General features: G+C 42.9%; 1 protein-coding gene across 1 annotated transcript in view; it reads right to left on the bottom strand.

Moving 5' to 3' along the window:
* Positions 1-8,956: 8,956 nt before the first annotated feature.
* ADAMTSL3 (ADAMTS like 3) overlaps positions 8,957-18,074 on the bottom strand; it is a 94,282-nt gene continuing 85,164 nt past the window's right edge. The window contains exons 11-15 of the mRNA XM_057382035.1: positions 15,981-16,119; positions 14,459-14,509; positions 11,245-11,449; positions 9,667-9,814; positions 8,957-9,045 (exon numbers count right to left, since the gene is read on the bottom strand). Coding sequence (XP_057238018.1) covers positions 8,957-9,045; positions 9,667-9,814; positions 11,245-11,449; positions 14,459-14,509; positions 15,981-16,119 — 632 coding nt within the window. The remainder of the gene's footprint in view (positions 9,046-9,666; positions 9,815-11,244; positions 11,450-14,458; positions 14,510-15,980; positions 16,120-18,074) is intronic.

Raw genomic sequence — 18,074 nt, 5'->3', positions numbered from 1 at the left:
AAACCACATACATTTACATTCTTTTACAATCTTTTCTGTGTGATGAAATATACAGTGCTTGAAGCTGTGTTAAAAGATCAAAATGCTTGAATTGAACCCAGAATTTTTGTTCCTGCATTTTTAAAGTAGGAAGAAAATGGGGGTGGAAAGCTGCTGTGCAAATGTTAAGATGGTGGATCTATTCTCTATTACGGGAAGGAAAACAATTTATTTATTTCAGTTTGGTGGCTTCTTAATAATATGCACTATCAGCTGAAAATAACWCAGAAGAAATGCCAATTCTGCACATCCTTGAGCCTCTCTGTARAGCTGTTCTATACTTCTGTAGGAGAGAAAAAAACATCTGCAGCCAATGAAACCCACAGGACGAGTGACCAGGTACCAAGGTGACTGAGCAAAAGTTCTCAGCTCTGTACGTGAGTCTCTGAACCACCACTGCTTTTCAAAACCCTTAAATTTGGCTGGAATCCATTAATATTCCAAGAATCTCAGGTTTCTCATAAATAAAATGGTAAACTTTTAGCCCTTGTGGTCCAGACAAAAGCCTGAAAACACAGCTTGACTGCACCCTGAAGTTACCAAAGCCACAGACTGTAGAGGAAATAACAGGAATCACAAATGTTATTTATTGCTTATCTCATTATTTTAGGCCAATGTAATGACTTTAGGTAGTCCAAATAATCATTTTTGAAGCACACAGAGTATAAATAGTAATTACTTTTAACAACAAAAATCTGCCTCTTGCAACTAAAGGTATATTTAAACAAGAAAATGTTCAGTGATTTTTTAAAATGGAGAACATCCCTTTAAAACATTGTTGAGTAGTTAAATGATTGACAACAACAAAAAAAAGCTACAGATTACAACAAAAACATTTCTTTTCAGGCATACTCTTTATTCTCATAATGAGTAATGAATATTAATTCCCTACTGATGATATTATGAAAATTAAGCTTACGTCTGGGGCTCTCACATCAGGGCCAAAGTTCTTCAGATTTAAAAGAAAACAAAAACAAAGAAACCAAAAAAACTTCTGGGACAATGAAGGCAAATTTTGACATMCCCAAGCACAGAGCTGGCTTATTTTCAGTTTGGGATTTCTTCAGGCACTGAAGAAAAACCAGATCTTTAACKTTCAGGATGGTGACAGAGCTTGCCATGAAGCAGAAAAAACCCAAGTGACCCAAGGCTGGTGTGACTGTTGCTCTAGAACTGGAARGATGATGTTTGATAACGCCTTGCAGATCGCTCTGTAACTCTAATACTTGAAAAACCCCAATGTTTCCATCTGCATTTTTATATCAGCTTTKCAGAGGGACCAGAGGAGATCAAAGAATTACAAGTCTGGTCTGCATGAGGATTAAAAAAAAGGTGCAAGTGAGAAGCCCTGAAACAGAGATTCGGACTTTGCTCAAATAGTGGCCATAAAGCTTCCAGCAGACTTTTCCCTCATTCAGAAAAAGCTGAGCACTAAGAAATGGGGGTAGGGAGTTCCGAGGATACAGAAATCCACAGGAATTTGTTTTAAAAGCCACTGCTAGATGCATACATGCTAGAGGAAAAAGTACCTAATATACTTTACATTACACTGGGTTATTCCAAACTCAGACAACATTTATTTCTTGTAACGAAAGAGTTCATCTAATTGAAATGAGATTTRAACATAAAACTTAGCAGAAATGGATCAGCTCCTTTGAACTACACAATGGAAAAAGAGCAGACAGTGAGATCATTAGTTAGTACATTGCAGTGAGCTGGAAACAGAAAGATGTCTGGTTCCCCTAAAACTATTTATCGGCAGGTAATTTTGGGACTGTTTGAAWGCCTCTGCCAAGGCAGCCACAAGARCAGAGCTGATAGAAAGGGAAAATCACCAAAGCAGCACAGCAACACGGGGACTCCTGAGGCTGCTCATTGATAAAACACCCTGACAGCTCCCCACGTGTCCCAGGAGCAGCACGTAAGGAAAATGTCTAGACACAGTACCTGTGACACCACACAAGTCTCAAAAACACAAACAGGTATTGTCTTTCAAACTTCTTCAAGTGAGTCGTTTCTATTGCATAGCAAACAGGTTGTTAGATTACTAGGAACATCTATAGGACATTTCTGGGTTGGGGAACCTCACAGATCGATGGAAGGGTCAAAAGTCAACAACAGAATTCATACTCGGCTCCCTCAGGAACAAAATTAAGCTGAACACGAGATTCTGCTCATCAGTCATTTTGAAGTTCCTTCCAAGGAACTGCTGTGTTCAGTAMAGGCTCCTTAAATCACCATCAGCCTGCACACCAAGGGCACCTTTTTATGGGGGTGTTTTGGCATGGACAAACTCACCCTTGAAATGTAGAATGCAAACCTGCACAAGTGCAATAGCAGGCAAAGATGAGAAATTATTTCAGCCTACATATGTGATGACATCCTCAAAATTCAAAAACATTGGAGTTTTAGAACACCTCCGGCAAAGACGTTGGCTAAAAAGCAGTAAAGTGGATTTAAGATGGCAAGAAAATGGGTATATGTTAMAAAAATCCATTGACATAAAAGAATTACAAATTTAGAATTAATGAAAGGKTTGTTTCTGCTTCACAGCACCATTTCCTTATTTCTGAGAACRTTTATTAAAATGATGAAACACAGACCCTGAGCCACGACAGCTGTCACTACCATCTCACGTTTACACAAACACTTGGATACAGTCTCTCCTCCCTTGCCAGTCACAATGCCCACTGCAGGTGGGGCAGRGAATGGGATGTTCCAGGTTTTGTGGTCACAGGATGCTGTTATTCCTGTGGAATGATGCCCTCAGCAAAGTGTTAAATGATAAAGGAGGCACCATCAGTCCCAGTCCATCCTGCCAAGCCCACSCTGGGCCATCCCTTGCAGCTCTGAGCTGCTGCACAGCACAAAGGAGGCTGCTGCCTGTGAGCTCCATCTCACTCCCTGCTTCAACTGTTGCTGTTTTYCCTTTTTCTACGTTTTTTATTTCTTCCATGGGTACAACTGTCTTCACTTCCCACTGCTGTCAGCAGTGCTGTCATCCATCGGTGTGTTCACAATCCACTGCCCCCATTTAGCACCCCATAACTCCTGTGTTTGGTCCCAAAGTGCAGCAAGCAGCAGCCACAGCAGCAGCCTGGTTCTGCTAACAGTGCTCCTGGTGACAGGAGATTCGATTACAGCAGCAAGGAATGTGCCCAAGTGCCTGCACACAGATGTATGGCACAGAGCTCCTCTGCAGGGACAGCACCCACAGCAGCTCCTGTTTGATCCCCACACCCCTCAGGCTGTGAGCAAGGCTCCCTGGTCACAGCTTTGCATTCCTACTGGGCAGCATTTGGGAATGGAAAGAACAAACGTGGCAATTTTTGCTCTGAAACCATACACTTTTGGTTTCCAGGGAAATGTAGATCCCATAAACATTCCCACCGCTGATGCACAAAACATGCTGGTAACACAGCTGGCCTGGCAGGTGACATTCCTGCAGCAGCAAGAATAAAGTAAGCTGCTCTATCAACTTCCTGCTCCTCACTCAGCCCAGGAAGGCTTTGRGAAAGGAAACAAAGCAGTTTGAAATACTCTATTTATAACCAAAAATATGGTAAAGGTTGTAGCTGCAGTTTTTCCTACAGATCAGTGCAGCTGCTTTAGGGTAACACTAGCAGGAGATGCAACACCACCAAACAATGCCAAATTSTTACAACTCAGGATAAATTAATAAAAAATAAAAGGTACCTCCAAGACACGTGGCTGAACASGGAGTAAAGCCAATGTACTCCCAGTCATACATCACACTGCCATCTTGAGCACGAGGACGCTGCGGTGTGTAGGGCACAGGATGGCTGGCACAGGAGCCCTGGTGACACACTCGYTCTGTTGGTGGCTTCACACCCTCACACTCATCCTCGGGCAGCTCCACCTCGGTCTGAGTGAAGGAGAGCAGGATCCGGCACCTGACATCCCTCACCTGGGTGCCACTGCCACACGTGGCACTGCACGGGGACCAGGGCTCAGGAACGAACCTGCAAAGCACCACAGCACGGATTTATTGGGAAATTGTGTCTGTGTGCAGTGAAAACACAGCCAGCACACACAAAGGTGCGATTGCACACAGAGCACACCGACAACTCAAACACAATGAATAATCCAGCATCTCAAAGCTTCCACTGGGCTCTCACATCCCAGACCATTTATCACAAAATCACGCAGGAAGATATAGGAAAAGAGGAGAAAGAATCGTGAGGAACAGGAAAGCTGTGTCATTTTGTGAGGAAAAGGAAAACACCTAAATCTTTTCTCAGTCTCCCTCAGTGGGGAAGAAAGGAGAAACCCCATGAAGATAGATCTATCCAACAGAAAATAGCTTCCCACGTACATTTGGGCACGTGCCAAAAATACACTGCAATCTGCTCCAATCTGAGAGGCCCTCACCTCATATCATCCCAATAATCAGAGARCAGAGAGAAGAGCAGTGCTGTTCAAACAGAGCCAGACCCAGGGCACAGCACCCAGGCTGCTCTCAGATCCCACCTTCCAAGAGCCTCTCATCTTCAATAAAAAGGCCCAACCAGACCACTCCACAGTCCATMATTTTTATTAGACAGCATTTATGCTCCTGATGAACTACAGCAAAATCTTGTTTTACAGGTCATGAATTTGTTATAATATTCTCTGGCTTTGTGGGTCACATTAATATCTGACAGTCATTTCCAAAATGGCACTAGAGCCAAGGGGTTGAATTYCATCAATAAAGTCATCCTGGGTGGCTCTGGGGTGTACTTTATAARAAATCAAACACAGAATTTCCTAGAACTTGTTTTTCCTCCCCGAAAAGGCTGCAGTTGCTCTTYATTGTGTGTCCAAGTGTAGCTTATGATCAAAACACCAGTGGGAGATAGAAGAGGGTAATTTGACCAATGCTAAAAAAGTATTTGGAAAGAAAGATCCAAATCAGGATTCAAAGATTTAGCCCTTATCTTGGATAAAGAATTATCCTTCCCTTACTGCAGGAAAGCTGCCCTTAAAAACACAAGAACGGTCGTGTGAGACAAAATTCAGTATTTACACCCTGCATACAGAGTAAGCACAGAAAAATGTCAACAGTGTGGTTTGATTCTGTGCAATTTATCATCTTGCCAATAATTTCTTGCCAGTATACACAGAGGAAGAATGAAACAGAAGAAAGGAGAACAGATGGCTGGATAACCTGTGAGGATACCCTAACTCAGTCCYTGGGACAGTGACCCAGGCTGGGACTGGGACAGACCCTAAAAAAACCTTTTTCCTGTGGAAAAGACTATTCCCATTTCCAGTAGGGGTTAAAAGGTTAATTCTTTAGATGTTAATGAAGTACCTTCACAGCTCTTACACTTATCTAAGTTCATCAAAGTTTCCTTGCTCAGAATTTTTGTCACAGTCCTCGACAGATTCAGGACAGGGCACACTCCCCCCATCCCCAGCTCCTCGTGACAGCCAGAGCTGCCACTGCTCACCCCTCACAACCTGAGCACCTTCCASGAGTGCCAGACTGATTTTTATGGGGAGGAGACATCAAAACAGCGCTTGGCTGTGCCCTACAGTGATCAAACCTGAACAAATGCCCAGTCAGGTACAGCCCAAGAGGCCACTGAGCTCAGCTCAGCTGCTGGGGCCATGTCCATCATTTTGATAACAAATGCTAATGGATATTCTGTGGGAATCTGCAAAGGAAGGCTTTCTCTTACCCAGCAGAGTCACCCTGATCATCAGATCTCACAGGATTTCTAAAAGCAGCCATGCAAAATACTCAAGGTGGCAAAATCAGCCCCATCCAAGGAAATGCTGCAGCTCGAGCCTAACTGGAGAATCCAGCTTTGAAGGCAATAGRATGATAATGAACTGTGCTTAAGTGCTTTATTGGACCAAGGCCAGTGTGCATTGGCTTAACAGAACAATTACTTTCTTCTCCTTCTGTGTAAAAAAAAAAAAMAACTTAAGTCCATTAATGCCATTTATGTACCTGATTGGAAAAATAAAATTGATGGACATTTATAGTTGAAAACAGTTGGGTTTTGTGAGGGTAATGTGTCAGACAAAATCACCAACCCATGGAGAGAGGCAGAAGGAGCTGTGAGGAAAGAAGGGGTTATTCTCTGTCACCAAAGGCACAAGGGGGACATATCTGTGAAAATGACTCCAATCCAACAAGGGGGAATCTTTATGAGAAACACTGCACATCCCTTTTTAGCTCATGTTGCTRGAAAAACAGATCCGTTTTTGAAAGTGCTTTAGTTTTTCCTTAAGCCAGGACAGAGAAAGGCATTTGAGGTGTCTATTTCTTCAGCTCACGAGCAATAAAAAGGATGCAAAARCTTGCTGGAGCTTCTCTACGAATCCTGCTGTAACTAAGAAGGCTCGAGGGAAGAACATTTAAAATAATGATTGGTATCAACTGTCATCACATTCCACAACTGAAAACTAAAAAGGTCAGACATACATTTTTCTTGGCCTCACTTTAAGGACAGTCATTTTTTATTTTGCTAATAATAAAAGAAAAAGAAGCTTTTGAACATTCCCCCTCTATGTAAATTCAGGACACCAGCCGTGGTAGACCACAGCAGCACAAGCATTTATCTTCCACAAACTCCTTTTGGCACATCCATCACTTGTGGGTTCTAAAACACAGCTGCATTTATTCTCTTATTCATTATCAACTGAAGTATCACACAAAAGCATAGAGAGACAGTTGTAATAAAAGGATGGACTAAAAGTTGAGACTTCATWTTGTGGTTTAAATTTGGATGACAACAGAATAACTAAAATTATAAGTGATGGCATTTTACCAAGGAAACCATGAATCTCCTGCTAGGCAGAGGTGGGCTATGAGTTATCACTGTGCCATATGAAAATTACAGAAAACAAAGTTAAACAGATCCAAACCACAGGGAAATCTTGTTATAATTTATTCTGGGAGGAGTAACCATTTATTGTCACAGTTTGTTTTCMAATCTTAATTCCTGACCCAAAAATCTGACTGTAGCTGGAAAGGACCAGAGCAGTTTGGGCACGAGGTTAAAGCACTGATGGAGAAACTCTGGTGGTTGCAAACCATTATTGTCAACAGCACTGATGCAAAAAGGAATGAAGTCAGGGATCAGTTATTGCTCATTTCTCCTCACCTGCTGGATTCCTGAGAAGACTAAAGAGAGACAGCAGAAGACAGCAAAGCAAAATTAATGTGGGATGTGGCTACAGATGTGGGGCCAGGAGAGCCCAGAGGGGCCAGGCTGGAGGAGCTCAGCCCTCAGAGCCCCAGAAAAGAGGGGATGGTGAGAAGGTCCAAAGGTGGCTGGAGAAACTTCTTATGCTTAGGTGAGGATGATTCTGGAAAATGTGAAGGAAAGGCTAGGGACAGGATGAAGATCATGAATGAAAGATGAAAAGCATCTCGTTCCCCTGAGAAAGAGAAGAAGAAAAGGCTGCAGAGGAATGTGTGGGTCACAGAAGGAGAGTAATTGCTCTCTTGGTCAGGACAGGCCACAAAGCCCCTGARAGTTTCTGGCTGAGCTCTGTTCTGTCCAACACATCCTCTGAGCCAGCAAAGCTGTGTCCCTGCCACTCCTCCCTGATTGCTSTGTCAGACTGATGCTGAAGGACCCTAAAAACCCAGGAACTGCATTAGCTCATGGCTGCCACAGCAGGATTTGGGAATGCTGGAGATAATTTCCTCTATAGCTTGATGCTGAATCCTCTCTAGAAGTGACCTCATACCTTCACTCTGCCATCCTGACACTGCACATTTGATTGCACCAACCCCACCTCAGACCTTGGCTACTGCCCTGCCCGAATGGAGGGAGTGAAATGGCCACTGAGAAGAGTGAAATGGCCACTGATGGGAGTGAAATAACCACTCACAGGAGGCTGACAGCACTCGAGAGGCCAGAGCAGAAAGGTTTAARCTGCAGCCACCATAACTGTATAAACACCTGTTTGGCAAGGGCTTCATTCCGTGACTCACTGCAGGTGTAAAGATTTTATTATTSATGATCACACCTGCTGCTGCACGGGTGCCAAAAATCAGGAATGGCTCGATGGAAGAAGAAAAATAATCATAAGGCACACTCCACTATCAGAAATCCAAAGTAACTTCATTAAGTTTATCTAAATTATTTCAAACTACATGACTACAAAGAGCGCAGAATTTGGCAAAGCACCATAAAATACTGTTCAAAATCTCATCTTATAAAAAGYTAATACTTTTTAGAAATGTAAATACTTTAATGCCAATATACTGAATCTATTACAAATATAAATACATATGAGTGTGTGTGTGGATGAAATGCACACAGGGGATGTGAGCAGTTGTGTGGATGCCCCAACACACGAGGGTCAGGAACGACTGTAGCTGGATTTAAGTTATGCTTTCATCCCCAGGACCTGCAAGGCTTAACCTCATYGCTTTTTAAGGGCACTCACAAAACCCAGATGTTATTTCACACATATACACATGGAAAAGAGCACAGCTCACCCCACAGATGCAGCCAAGCACAGAGATCAGCTGCTTTTTCTCACTTACTTTAGCATTGGTCTCACCCCCCAAGGAAATCCTGGCAGCCCTACAAAGCACCTCTTAACTTTTAATACCACCACTGCATTCTTGAGCAAACATCTATGGCTGGGGTAAAACTGAAGTTATTTAATTCATATCTGCTGAAACACCTCCACATGCATTAATTAGGGCTTAATTAGGCTAAACTGAGATCCATTGGAACTCCTGAATGATACAGGGGCACTATAATGGTGTAGCTCTGTGCCATCCAGAACAGGAGCTCCAGAAGCAAAGCTGCTGAGATGGAGAATTAGGAACAGCTCACAGCAGGACTCATCTCCCACAGAGGGCCAAGTGTGACAGCAAACTGCACAGCCACAATCATCCCAGAGATCTGGAAACATTTCTTCACTGTGAAAAGCAGGRGACTTACGTTGGCTCTTCTGACACTGTCACGGTCTCTTCCATTTCGTGGGCCTGTTTAAACCATGGCAATTTTGCTTCCACAGGACCTTTTTCTGGTAGAGGAAAAAAMCACAAAACATTCAGTAATTCCTCCCAAATCAAAGCAATATATAGATGTTAATATTAGTATTTTTACAGTTTACATTGCTTATTGATCTAATGCCTTTGAAGATATACTGGATAATAAAACAAAATTTACTAGAAAGCTTCATCATGCTGTTTGAGCTCCATTCTTCATTTCAAACATGCAGAAATGGAGAARGGAAAAGGAAAGTGGTTTGATCATAACTTAATGAGCTGCTGAGCCACACAGAGAATGCTRACACATCTAATGAAAGCAAACAAGAAGGTCCCAGGTGATACACACGGATTCATTCCCATTTCAAGTATTATCRAACAACTCCTCCTCCCTGTGTTAAGCTCATTAATTCTGGTTTTCCCAATTTGACCAGACTGTATAGATTTAGTTGGCACATTCACCTCATGACAGTCTGGCCATGTTATCAACAAAAAATATCAGCAGTTTTCCTAGCACCAATAATTAAAATGCTTGTTTCTGCCAAAACTGAAATAAGTCCTACTAAATTCCAGCTTCTGGCATTTCTGAAAAAGGTTACCGGGGGCTTTGAACCAACATGTGAGACAATGCCAGAGCCAGACCAAAGTGCAGTTACCTTTTGGCTTGTAGCAGGGTGTGGGCACGATGCACTCCTCCTTGATGTGCAGTTTGAGCTGAGGGTTGCAGCCCCCCACGTGCTGCCCRCGGTGATCGAGGCACAGAACCACCCGGTAACGCAGCCCCCGGCCACAGGTGACAGTGCACTGAGGACAGAGGGACAGCAAACTGTGAGCAGGGACAGCAAATGGGTCAGAGGGACAGCAAACTGTCAGCAGGGATAGCAAATGGGTCAGAGGGACAGCAAACTGGTCAGCAGGGACAGTAAACTGGTCAGCAGGGATAACAAACTGGTCAGCAGGGACGGCAAACTGGTCAGCAGTGAAAGGAATGAGAAGGGAGTGTATTTACAAACAGATTAATTTTGAGATTAAGATAAGGCTGATACTGGGAGAGAGAAGGGAACAATGAGAAGGATTTCCATAGGAATTGCATGGATTGACTGAGCCCAGACTGTGTTAATGGACTACAAAATCAGACACAGAGATGGATATGGAAAGGGGGCAATGGATGATAGAAGGGGGGCTTCATCGGGCTTTTGGGGAGCCTGAACCTCTCAATACCTCAGCAATGGGGAAAGAGAGAGGGAACTGCGGCCGGGAAATTGGGATAAAAGAGGGAACTGCATCCTCTGTGAATTGGAGAGACCCCATGGGAAATGGCCATGACCTCTCCCTTTATCCATCAATAAAGTTGCAGGACTCTTCTGTCTCCTTTTTGGACATAAACCTCTGGTGCTTGTGGATTAATTTTCCTAACAGCAGGGACAGCACAACAACAGCTCAGCCTGTGCCCTGAACAGCTCAGTCCCCTCTGCAGGCACAACAAACCCCACTCAAAAGGATGCTAGCAGCACCAAGGAGGGGCTCACGGAAGTTTTGGACCTGCATTGCCAGGTGAATAAAGAAAAGGTTGATGCTAGGAAAAAAAAGTCAAGGTTTTAGGAATGCAGGGGATTTCTTGAGGTTCTGTGAAGCTTATCTGATTGGCAGCAGTCTGAAATGGAGGTGTCCAATCTCTCACAGTGGAYATTTTCAGTTTAAGCTGGGTCCAGGGAGCTGCATTTTCCACACTCCTGTGTCASTGATGTCATCTGGGTGAGCTAAGGAATTACAAGGGTGCTGAGATATCTGCCTGTATCACATAATTACACCAGGAGAGCTTGGCTGATGCTTTTGTTACTATAATGAAAGGTAAGAATGCTGGAAAATCGCCCTTGCAGATTTGCCAGCCCCTGAGACAGGCMTGCCTTTGGCTATTAGAGCCAGTAAAATACTGCATTTTTCAGGAACTGAGACATAAAGGACCTGACTGCAAAGGGGCCTGACCTCTGTCTCCAACTTCTCCTCCATGCAAAGCAGGAATTCAGCAGGCAGAAAGAATTCTAACATTCCTCTCCACACAGGCACATTAACCTTCTGATTATCAGGCAGAATTACTTAGAGCAAGCTTTTCCCAGTACTGTCGATTATCTTTCACTTTTCTAATAGTCCTGGGCTATTAACAAATAGTAAAACAGAACTAAAGGCTTTCATCAGAAAACAACAATAAAGGTGCAAATTAATTTTCAACTTACTTGAGACCACTCCATTGCYACCCATTTTGGACAGTCAAACAGATTACAGGTCTGAATGACTTTGGGCTTTGGGGCATACATGCATTTCCATTCCTCCACTTGCAGTATCTCTCCATGAATGGTCTCCTCTACACACACAAAACTTCTCCTCTGAATTCCACCTCCACAGGAAACTGAACACGCAGTCCATGGGTTATGTTCCCACCTGGAAAAAAAATCCTCTTCCTTAAGGCTCTTCCTTATTCCACCAACCTCTATTAAAAATGTAAACTACTGAATCCAACCTTAGTGTGGATTAAAACTCGCTGGCAGTTTGGTTACTGGATTCTTACCACACAGAAATACATCAACTCACAGACTTACCTTGCATTCTTCCAGGCTTAAATATCAGAAAAAATAGAGCTAGAAATACATGTCAAAACTCAACAGAAGAATGAGAAGAGTAACCCATGGGGCATTAACCATGGAGCTGATAGTCCAAAGCTGTGTGCTGAGATACCAAAATGTCACAACAACACATTTGAAGAGCAAGAGTTACACTGTTCTTTGACTTAAATGAATTAGCAGCATTAACTAATTTTCTTTTAAAAATTCAGGAATTACAGARCAATTAACTGTTTAATGAATTAGCAGCTCATGGATTTGTGTATTTAAGGCTCACTGTGCTCTAGGCAATGCAAGGCTTGCAAGTGTTTATAGCATGAAGTTTTACAGTTGTTTTTCTTTATCTCATCAGTCTCAAACACACTCCAGATCCCTCACTCCCACAAGCATTTTCAAGATGGGGTGAGGTCCATGGCTACTGGKGAAAAGGGGGGTCTTGGGCAAGCAGTCAGGGAGATGCTTTCCAGAACCCACAGCTGTCAAGGGATCCTCAACAGTCCAACAAGTCTGAAATAAATGGAGGCATTCCAAAAGCTTTAAAAGAAAATTTTCATCCTGGGAAWTTTTTCCTATTTATTTCAAAAGAATTCTCCATCTGTAAAAATATTTCAGTGGGGCATTTACAACTGCAGCCACAGGAGAACTCTTTCAAGATCTCGTGGTGTGCTCCAGGAGTTTCCCACAAGTTCCTGGTGTGAATGGGGAYGTGGTGAGCACTGCAGGGCAGTGTCCCCATGGCCCTGGGGTGTGATGGAGATGGCTGTGCTGCTCAGGGGGGAGAGTTCTGCACATCCAGAGCTTTGTCAGAGCAAAGGAACAGGCAAGGAAAGAGAAGGAAAAGAAGAGGTGGCACGGGCCAGCTCAGGGTAAGGCATTGCAGCTCCTTGACAAATCCTGCTGCCCTGGAGCAGGGATTGCACCCACCCTGGACAGAGTCACCTCCTGATGCAGGCAAACCAACAWTCAGCCGTTTTCTTTCAGAAATTCCTGCAAGACAAGGTGTTTCTGCATCTGGGTGGGGTTTCCTCACGAGCCCTCCCAGTACAACACAGCCCATTTCCCCTCTCCATCCTGCTGGCACCATTCCCCAGCCCCTCGGCTGCCTGTTGCAGCCCTTTCTCTGCTGTCCCAGCCCTTTCTCTGCTGTTCCAACCCATCTTTCCCTGCTGTCCCAATCTTTCCCTGCTGTCCCAATCCTTTCCCTGCTGTTTCAATATTTCTCTGCTGTCCCAGCCCTTTCCCTGTTGTCCCAGCCCTTTCTCTGCTGTTCCAACCTTTTCCCTGTTGTCCCAGCCCTCTCCCTGCTGTTCCAGCCCTTTCTCTGCTGTTCCAGCCCATCTTTCCCTGCTGTCCCAATCTTTCTCTGCTGTCCCAATCCTTTCCCTGCTGTCTCAATCCTTTCTCTGCTGTTTCAATATTTCTCTGTTGTCCCAGCCCTTTCTCTGCTGTCCCAATATTTCTCTGCTGTCCCAATATTTCTCTGCTGTCCCAATATTTCTCTGCTGTCCCAATATTTCTCTGCTGTCCCAATATTTCTCTGCAGCATCACCCAGGATGATGGTGATGCTTTCTGACAGGACACAGCGAGTGCTGAAATGAGCTGGGCCTCTGTCTGCAGCTCGAGGTGTTTGAAATAAGAGAAGCTGCCCACAGCTTTATCACAGAATAATCTCTCTCACCACAGCGCCCTGCAAACGTGCTGAGCACAGTCAGGCACAGAAAGGRGGATTAAATTTCTCTTCCAAGTGCTCTCCAAGCCCTAAGTGGCTCAGAAGATGAAATGCTCCTGTAAATACATAAAGCTGAGTTCCAGGAGAGACCTGAAGTACAAAGGAATTGGCAGAAGAGATGGAAAGGGAGAGACACAGAACATAATTAGAGAACTCTACAGGATGAAGCTGCAGAGTAAAAAAACCCCAATCTGTGAATGGAAGCCAAAGCACATCACAGGACAGCAGATCCACAAGGACAAATTGCTACAGAAATRAACTGTGGCATTTATATCAGCTGTAATCAGTAGCTCCACTGAGCTGTGCAAGTCTATGATTTCATTCTTATTACTTCATATCTTGACTTCTTTAGAAAAATACACATTATTCATTACATGACATAATAAAGCAGAGGTTCAAATCAAATAAATATGCAGCTAACTCATCAACTATAATTCTTTACATTAAAAGCAAATATGACTCAATGCTGTTTAGTCCTAACATTCTTTATAAAACATCTAAGCGTTCCTGAGAAGATTTATATCCTTGTAATTTATCTGGGAGTTAAAAAAAAAAAAAGTAACAAATTGTTCTCTGATGACTTCTTTTAAGGCAATAGATATTTCAACAATTCAGTACCTTGAACGTGACATGTCACCTTTGATGTCAATAAATAAACTGTAGATCGAAAGAGGAGAAGGATCAGAACTCTCAAGAGAAAATGAATTTCTAGACTCCAGCACACAGTGAAATCTGTTTTATAAACCCTCCTACATTTTCAAAATAAAAACCTTTCAGGACAAGAATTCCTACACACAGTTTAAAGATGATGCCCTCCTCAGCACTCCAGCAGGAGAATGCTGAGGGGGACAACTGTTCATTTGAAAGACTTCACATTGGTATTTTCAAGGAGAGCATATTAACCTCTGACTGTTCAGCTAATCATCCAGTGCTCACTAAAATAAATCACAAGCTTCAGAAATGTTTACAGGACTGTTACAAACTTGCTCTTCTGTATAGAAAAAAAAAATCAGATGTTCCATTATTTTAGGACTAAAATAGTGTATTTGCAATGAAATGTGTGCTAMAGCTGACACATATGCTATCCTGATTATACATACCGAGGAAGGGGCTGGAAGTGATCATAGGGCATGATTTCTTTAAATCCATCACTGTCAAAAAAGAAAAAAACACCATTATTTCTCATACTGTACATCAAGTACATCCTTTTATGTGATCATGCTTTTAGTAAGCAATTCCCAGTGTGAAGTAAAGGAATCTTACACACGAACCAAAGGTATGATCTTACCTGTTCTGCATGGATAAAGAACTATTCACACACAGTTTCTCMATTTCATACCACCATCAAATATTAAATGACCAAGCCTCCAGCAGAGAAATTTATTGTCAGTGATCCTTTAAGTCTGTGTTACTTCATTAACAAGAGAATATTCCCATCCTTGTGTGTGTAAGAAAGGCTGCTGAGGGATGGGAGTGTCAGTGGAACAAAAGTACCACAGGATCGATCCCAAATGGGTTCTGAGTGCTGCTCAGGACCTTCTGGAGCTGTTGGACTGCACAGGGCAGGCACAAAGCAATGCTAGGAAATATGTATTATATCCAYTAGTACTTTCCTTTTCCTGGCTGTAGAAAGGAAATTTGCAAGGTAAAATATAATTACACAATTTCTTTCCCCTAATTTTCCCAGTCCAGTTTTGGAACATTTGGCACCCATTGCCAAATGAAGCATTACTGACGTTTTTCTGCTTCACACAATGATCAACTTTCCAGGAAAAAATCTTAAAAGCTTGCACATCTATAACTGTTAGAGGTCACTATCAACATTATGTCCAACGGGAACAAAAGGAAATGGACAGTTTAGCTATAGGAAATGAAATCCATCGAGAGTGTTTCCTTTTCTTGCATACAACCCGAGCTCAGCCAGCTGGCATATGAATGTGAGGTTCTGGGACTTGATACTGTGATGTTATTTTAAGATTCTTTAGCACAGCCAGGAAACCTCACCAGACAATCCAAAAGTTAGTTTGAAATACTGTAGTGCAATTCAATACAGTTTATGTGTACTACAGCCTTTGCAATTTGGCACTAATATCCTGTGGCATTTGTACCACAAGCATATTTACTTTGAATGATTTTTTTTTTTAAATTCCTAGATTTAAAGAACCCAAACAAATAGCTTTAMTGATTAAATTGTCAATGCTACAGCACAGTGAATAATCAAACTTTTATGGCAGGAAAATGAATAAACCAAGTTAAACCATGTGCAAAACTTGYACTGCCTGGAGCTCCTGTCTGGCTGTTCTCAATGGCAGCATCAGTAAATCCTAAACAGGCAAAGAGTCTGTCTTCCTCACAAAATCCTCATCCTACTGCTGTCCTACCCAGCACCAGACAAAGAAGAATTAGCCGCTGAACAAACTGGTATTTACAACATCTCTGCATAAGCAAAATCTCCAGTTTTGTGGCACTGAAATGTCACACTTGAGAGGTCTGAGCCTTACACATGGCAATAACCAACAAGAGAAAGAAGCACTAAAGGTATAAAAAACTGAAATCAAGTAAATACAATTGCTTGTTCCACAGTAGCTGCCCGTGTCACACACCTTTATTTGCCATACTGACCTGGAAGGGCAGGGATCCATGTTGCATTCTTTCAGCTTTGGTTTGGGTTTCTTGTTCTCGGGGTGGTAGTGACAGTARTGGTCAGGAACAACGCGCTTCAGGCGAATGTCCACGCACTCAGCTGAGTTCAGCTGATAACCTATGGCARAGGCAAAGTTAATTTTTGTAATGGGGATAAAGTAAAACAGCCTYATCTCTGCATTGAATTAATTTGCTGTCTTATTCTTTCTTTGGCTTGCCTTTAAACAAGGAAACACTGAGCGGCAAGCGCACGACCACGGCAATTCAGCAAAATAATTATATTAACCTGTCTTTACACTACATGAGCTTCAAGCACTTTATTCTACCAATATTTTAAGAGTGAAGAACTTCCTTGTGATGCAGTAATATTTGTGTTGCACCAGCTCACCTGTCACAAGGCAAAACTATGAAGCCATATGGTTCTGGTACATATTCCACAACTCAAAACTGCCCTCCTCCAAGGAGGAGTCACCAGGATGCTGGAGAGCTCTATTACACAGTCATTCATGCTAAAAGAAATAAATACTTGAAACAGAAAGCCAGAGGAATTGAAGATGAGATCCAAAAACATTGCTAAGGAACTGCAGAAAACCAAGAAATAGAACATTCCTAGTTGAAGAGCCAACGAAAGAAAACTTGAACTAACTACTTGGTGAAAAACAAATAATAAAATATGTGTGGAGACTGGTTGCAAGAAGGGATCTGAGTTTTATAAACCACTGGGTTGATTTTTTGGCTAAGAAAAAAAAGACCCATTCAAAAAAGCTTCCTTGGACTTAAACCGAGGAGAGGAGGAGGATGTTCTGGTATGTGCAAAGAAAAAAAGGTTTAAACCACAAGAATTAAAACCAAACCAAGTCAACAAACTAACAGCACAAGTCTCRGTGCCTACTGAAAATGCTCAGTATCATGTGTCAGTGGCTTCAGTTGTGTGTCTCTTGGCTGATCCAAAGTGTCATCATGCATGAGAGTGATAACCATAAGAAATAAAYGGTTCCAGTGCTCACAGCATCTCTGTTTCAGCTCTTGTAAGCACTGAAAAGACCCAGAAGAAATGGCACTTGCTAACAAGAGAAACACAATTTTYAAACATTCTTGCTCATTCAAGCTTGACTGGGCTTTCTGAGATGCCCCTTCCAGCTCATGGGGATTGCAGAATTAAAGGCAGAAGCAGCATCCCAGTGAGGAATGGCAGTGCACTGCTTCCAATTCTCTGTTGTGAGAACTTTTACTGCCAGAAGCAGCTGCCAAAAAGACAATGTGGACACTCAATCCACTCTCAGATAACAGGTTAAAGCCAGGCAGCTGCAGTGCAGSTTCAGTAAAATGCCATTCTCAGCACCAGAACTTTCACAACTGAGGAGCTCATTTTTGTGCTTCTTCAGCTCCTGTGCTCCCTGAGCACTGCCAACACCCTCTATAAAGGTACCAGGTTTATATTGTGGGCAAGCAGCTGCAAAGTAGGGCTTTGAAAAGTGGATAATTCAGAGACTGACATGTAGCTGTAGTTTTCAGCAGTCTGGATAAGGCTGGATTTGAGCCAACACCTTTGAAGGTAAATACATCCCYTGAGCCATCCAACGTTTACATGCAGCCCTCAAAAGGAACTGTGATGTTTTATACTTCTTCCCTTGTCAGACAGGCTAAGGAGAAAAATGATAAACACAGTGTGATGGAATCATCAGAGGATATGCACTGCCACTCACAGCTCCAGCAAGAATCCCCTTCCCAGGCCAAGGATCTGGGCAGATACAGTAGTTTCCTGTGGGATTGCATATCAAACCTATCCACTGTCTGCAGTTCAGCTTACAGTGAGGTGCAAGAGCCAAAATGGTCCATCAAGAGATCCCCAGACTCTGCTCATACTTAAAACATCTCTCACTCTCTTTATTCGTGTCCCAAGGAACTATTTAAACCATATTTGCACTCTGCAGAAATCCCTGTACTGCAGCATGCTGTGTGTTTTCCAGGTGAGCCAAAGGCAGAAGGCAGCTACCATCAGAATGGAAAAACTGCCCTGCAGGGCAAAAACTGCCACAGCAAACTCATCCTCCATGGCAAACTCACCCTGCA

Source organism: Malurus melanocephalus, unplaced genomic scaffold (genome assembly GCF_030028575.1).
Source record: "Malurus melanocephalus ecotype Western Australia unplaced genomic scaffold, MMel_1.1 scaffold_547, whole genome shotgun sequence".
Lineage (NCBI taxonomy): Eukaryota > Metazoa > Chordata > Aves > Passeriformes > Maluridae > Malurus > Malurus melanocephalus.
This window is presented reverse-complemented; position numbering and strand designations above follow the sequence as displayed.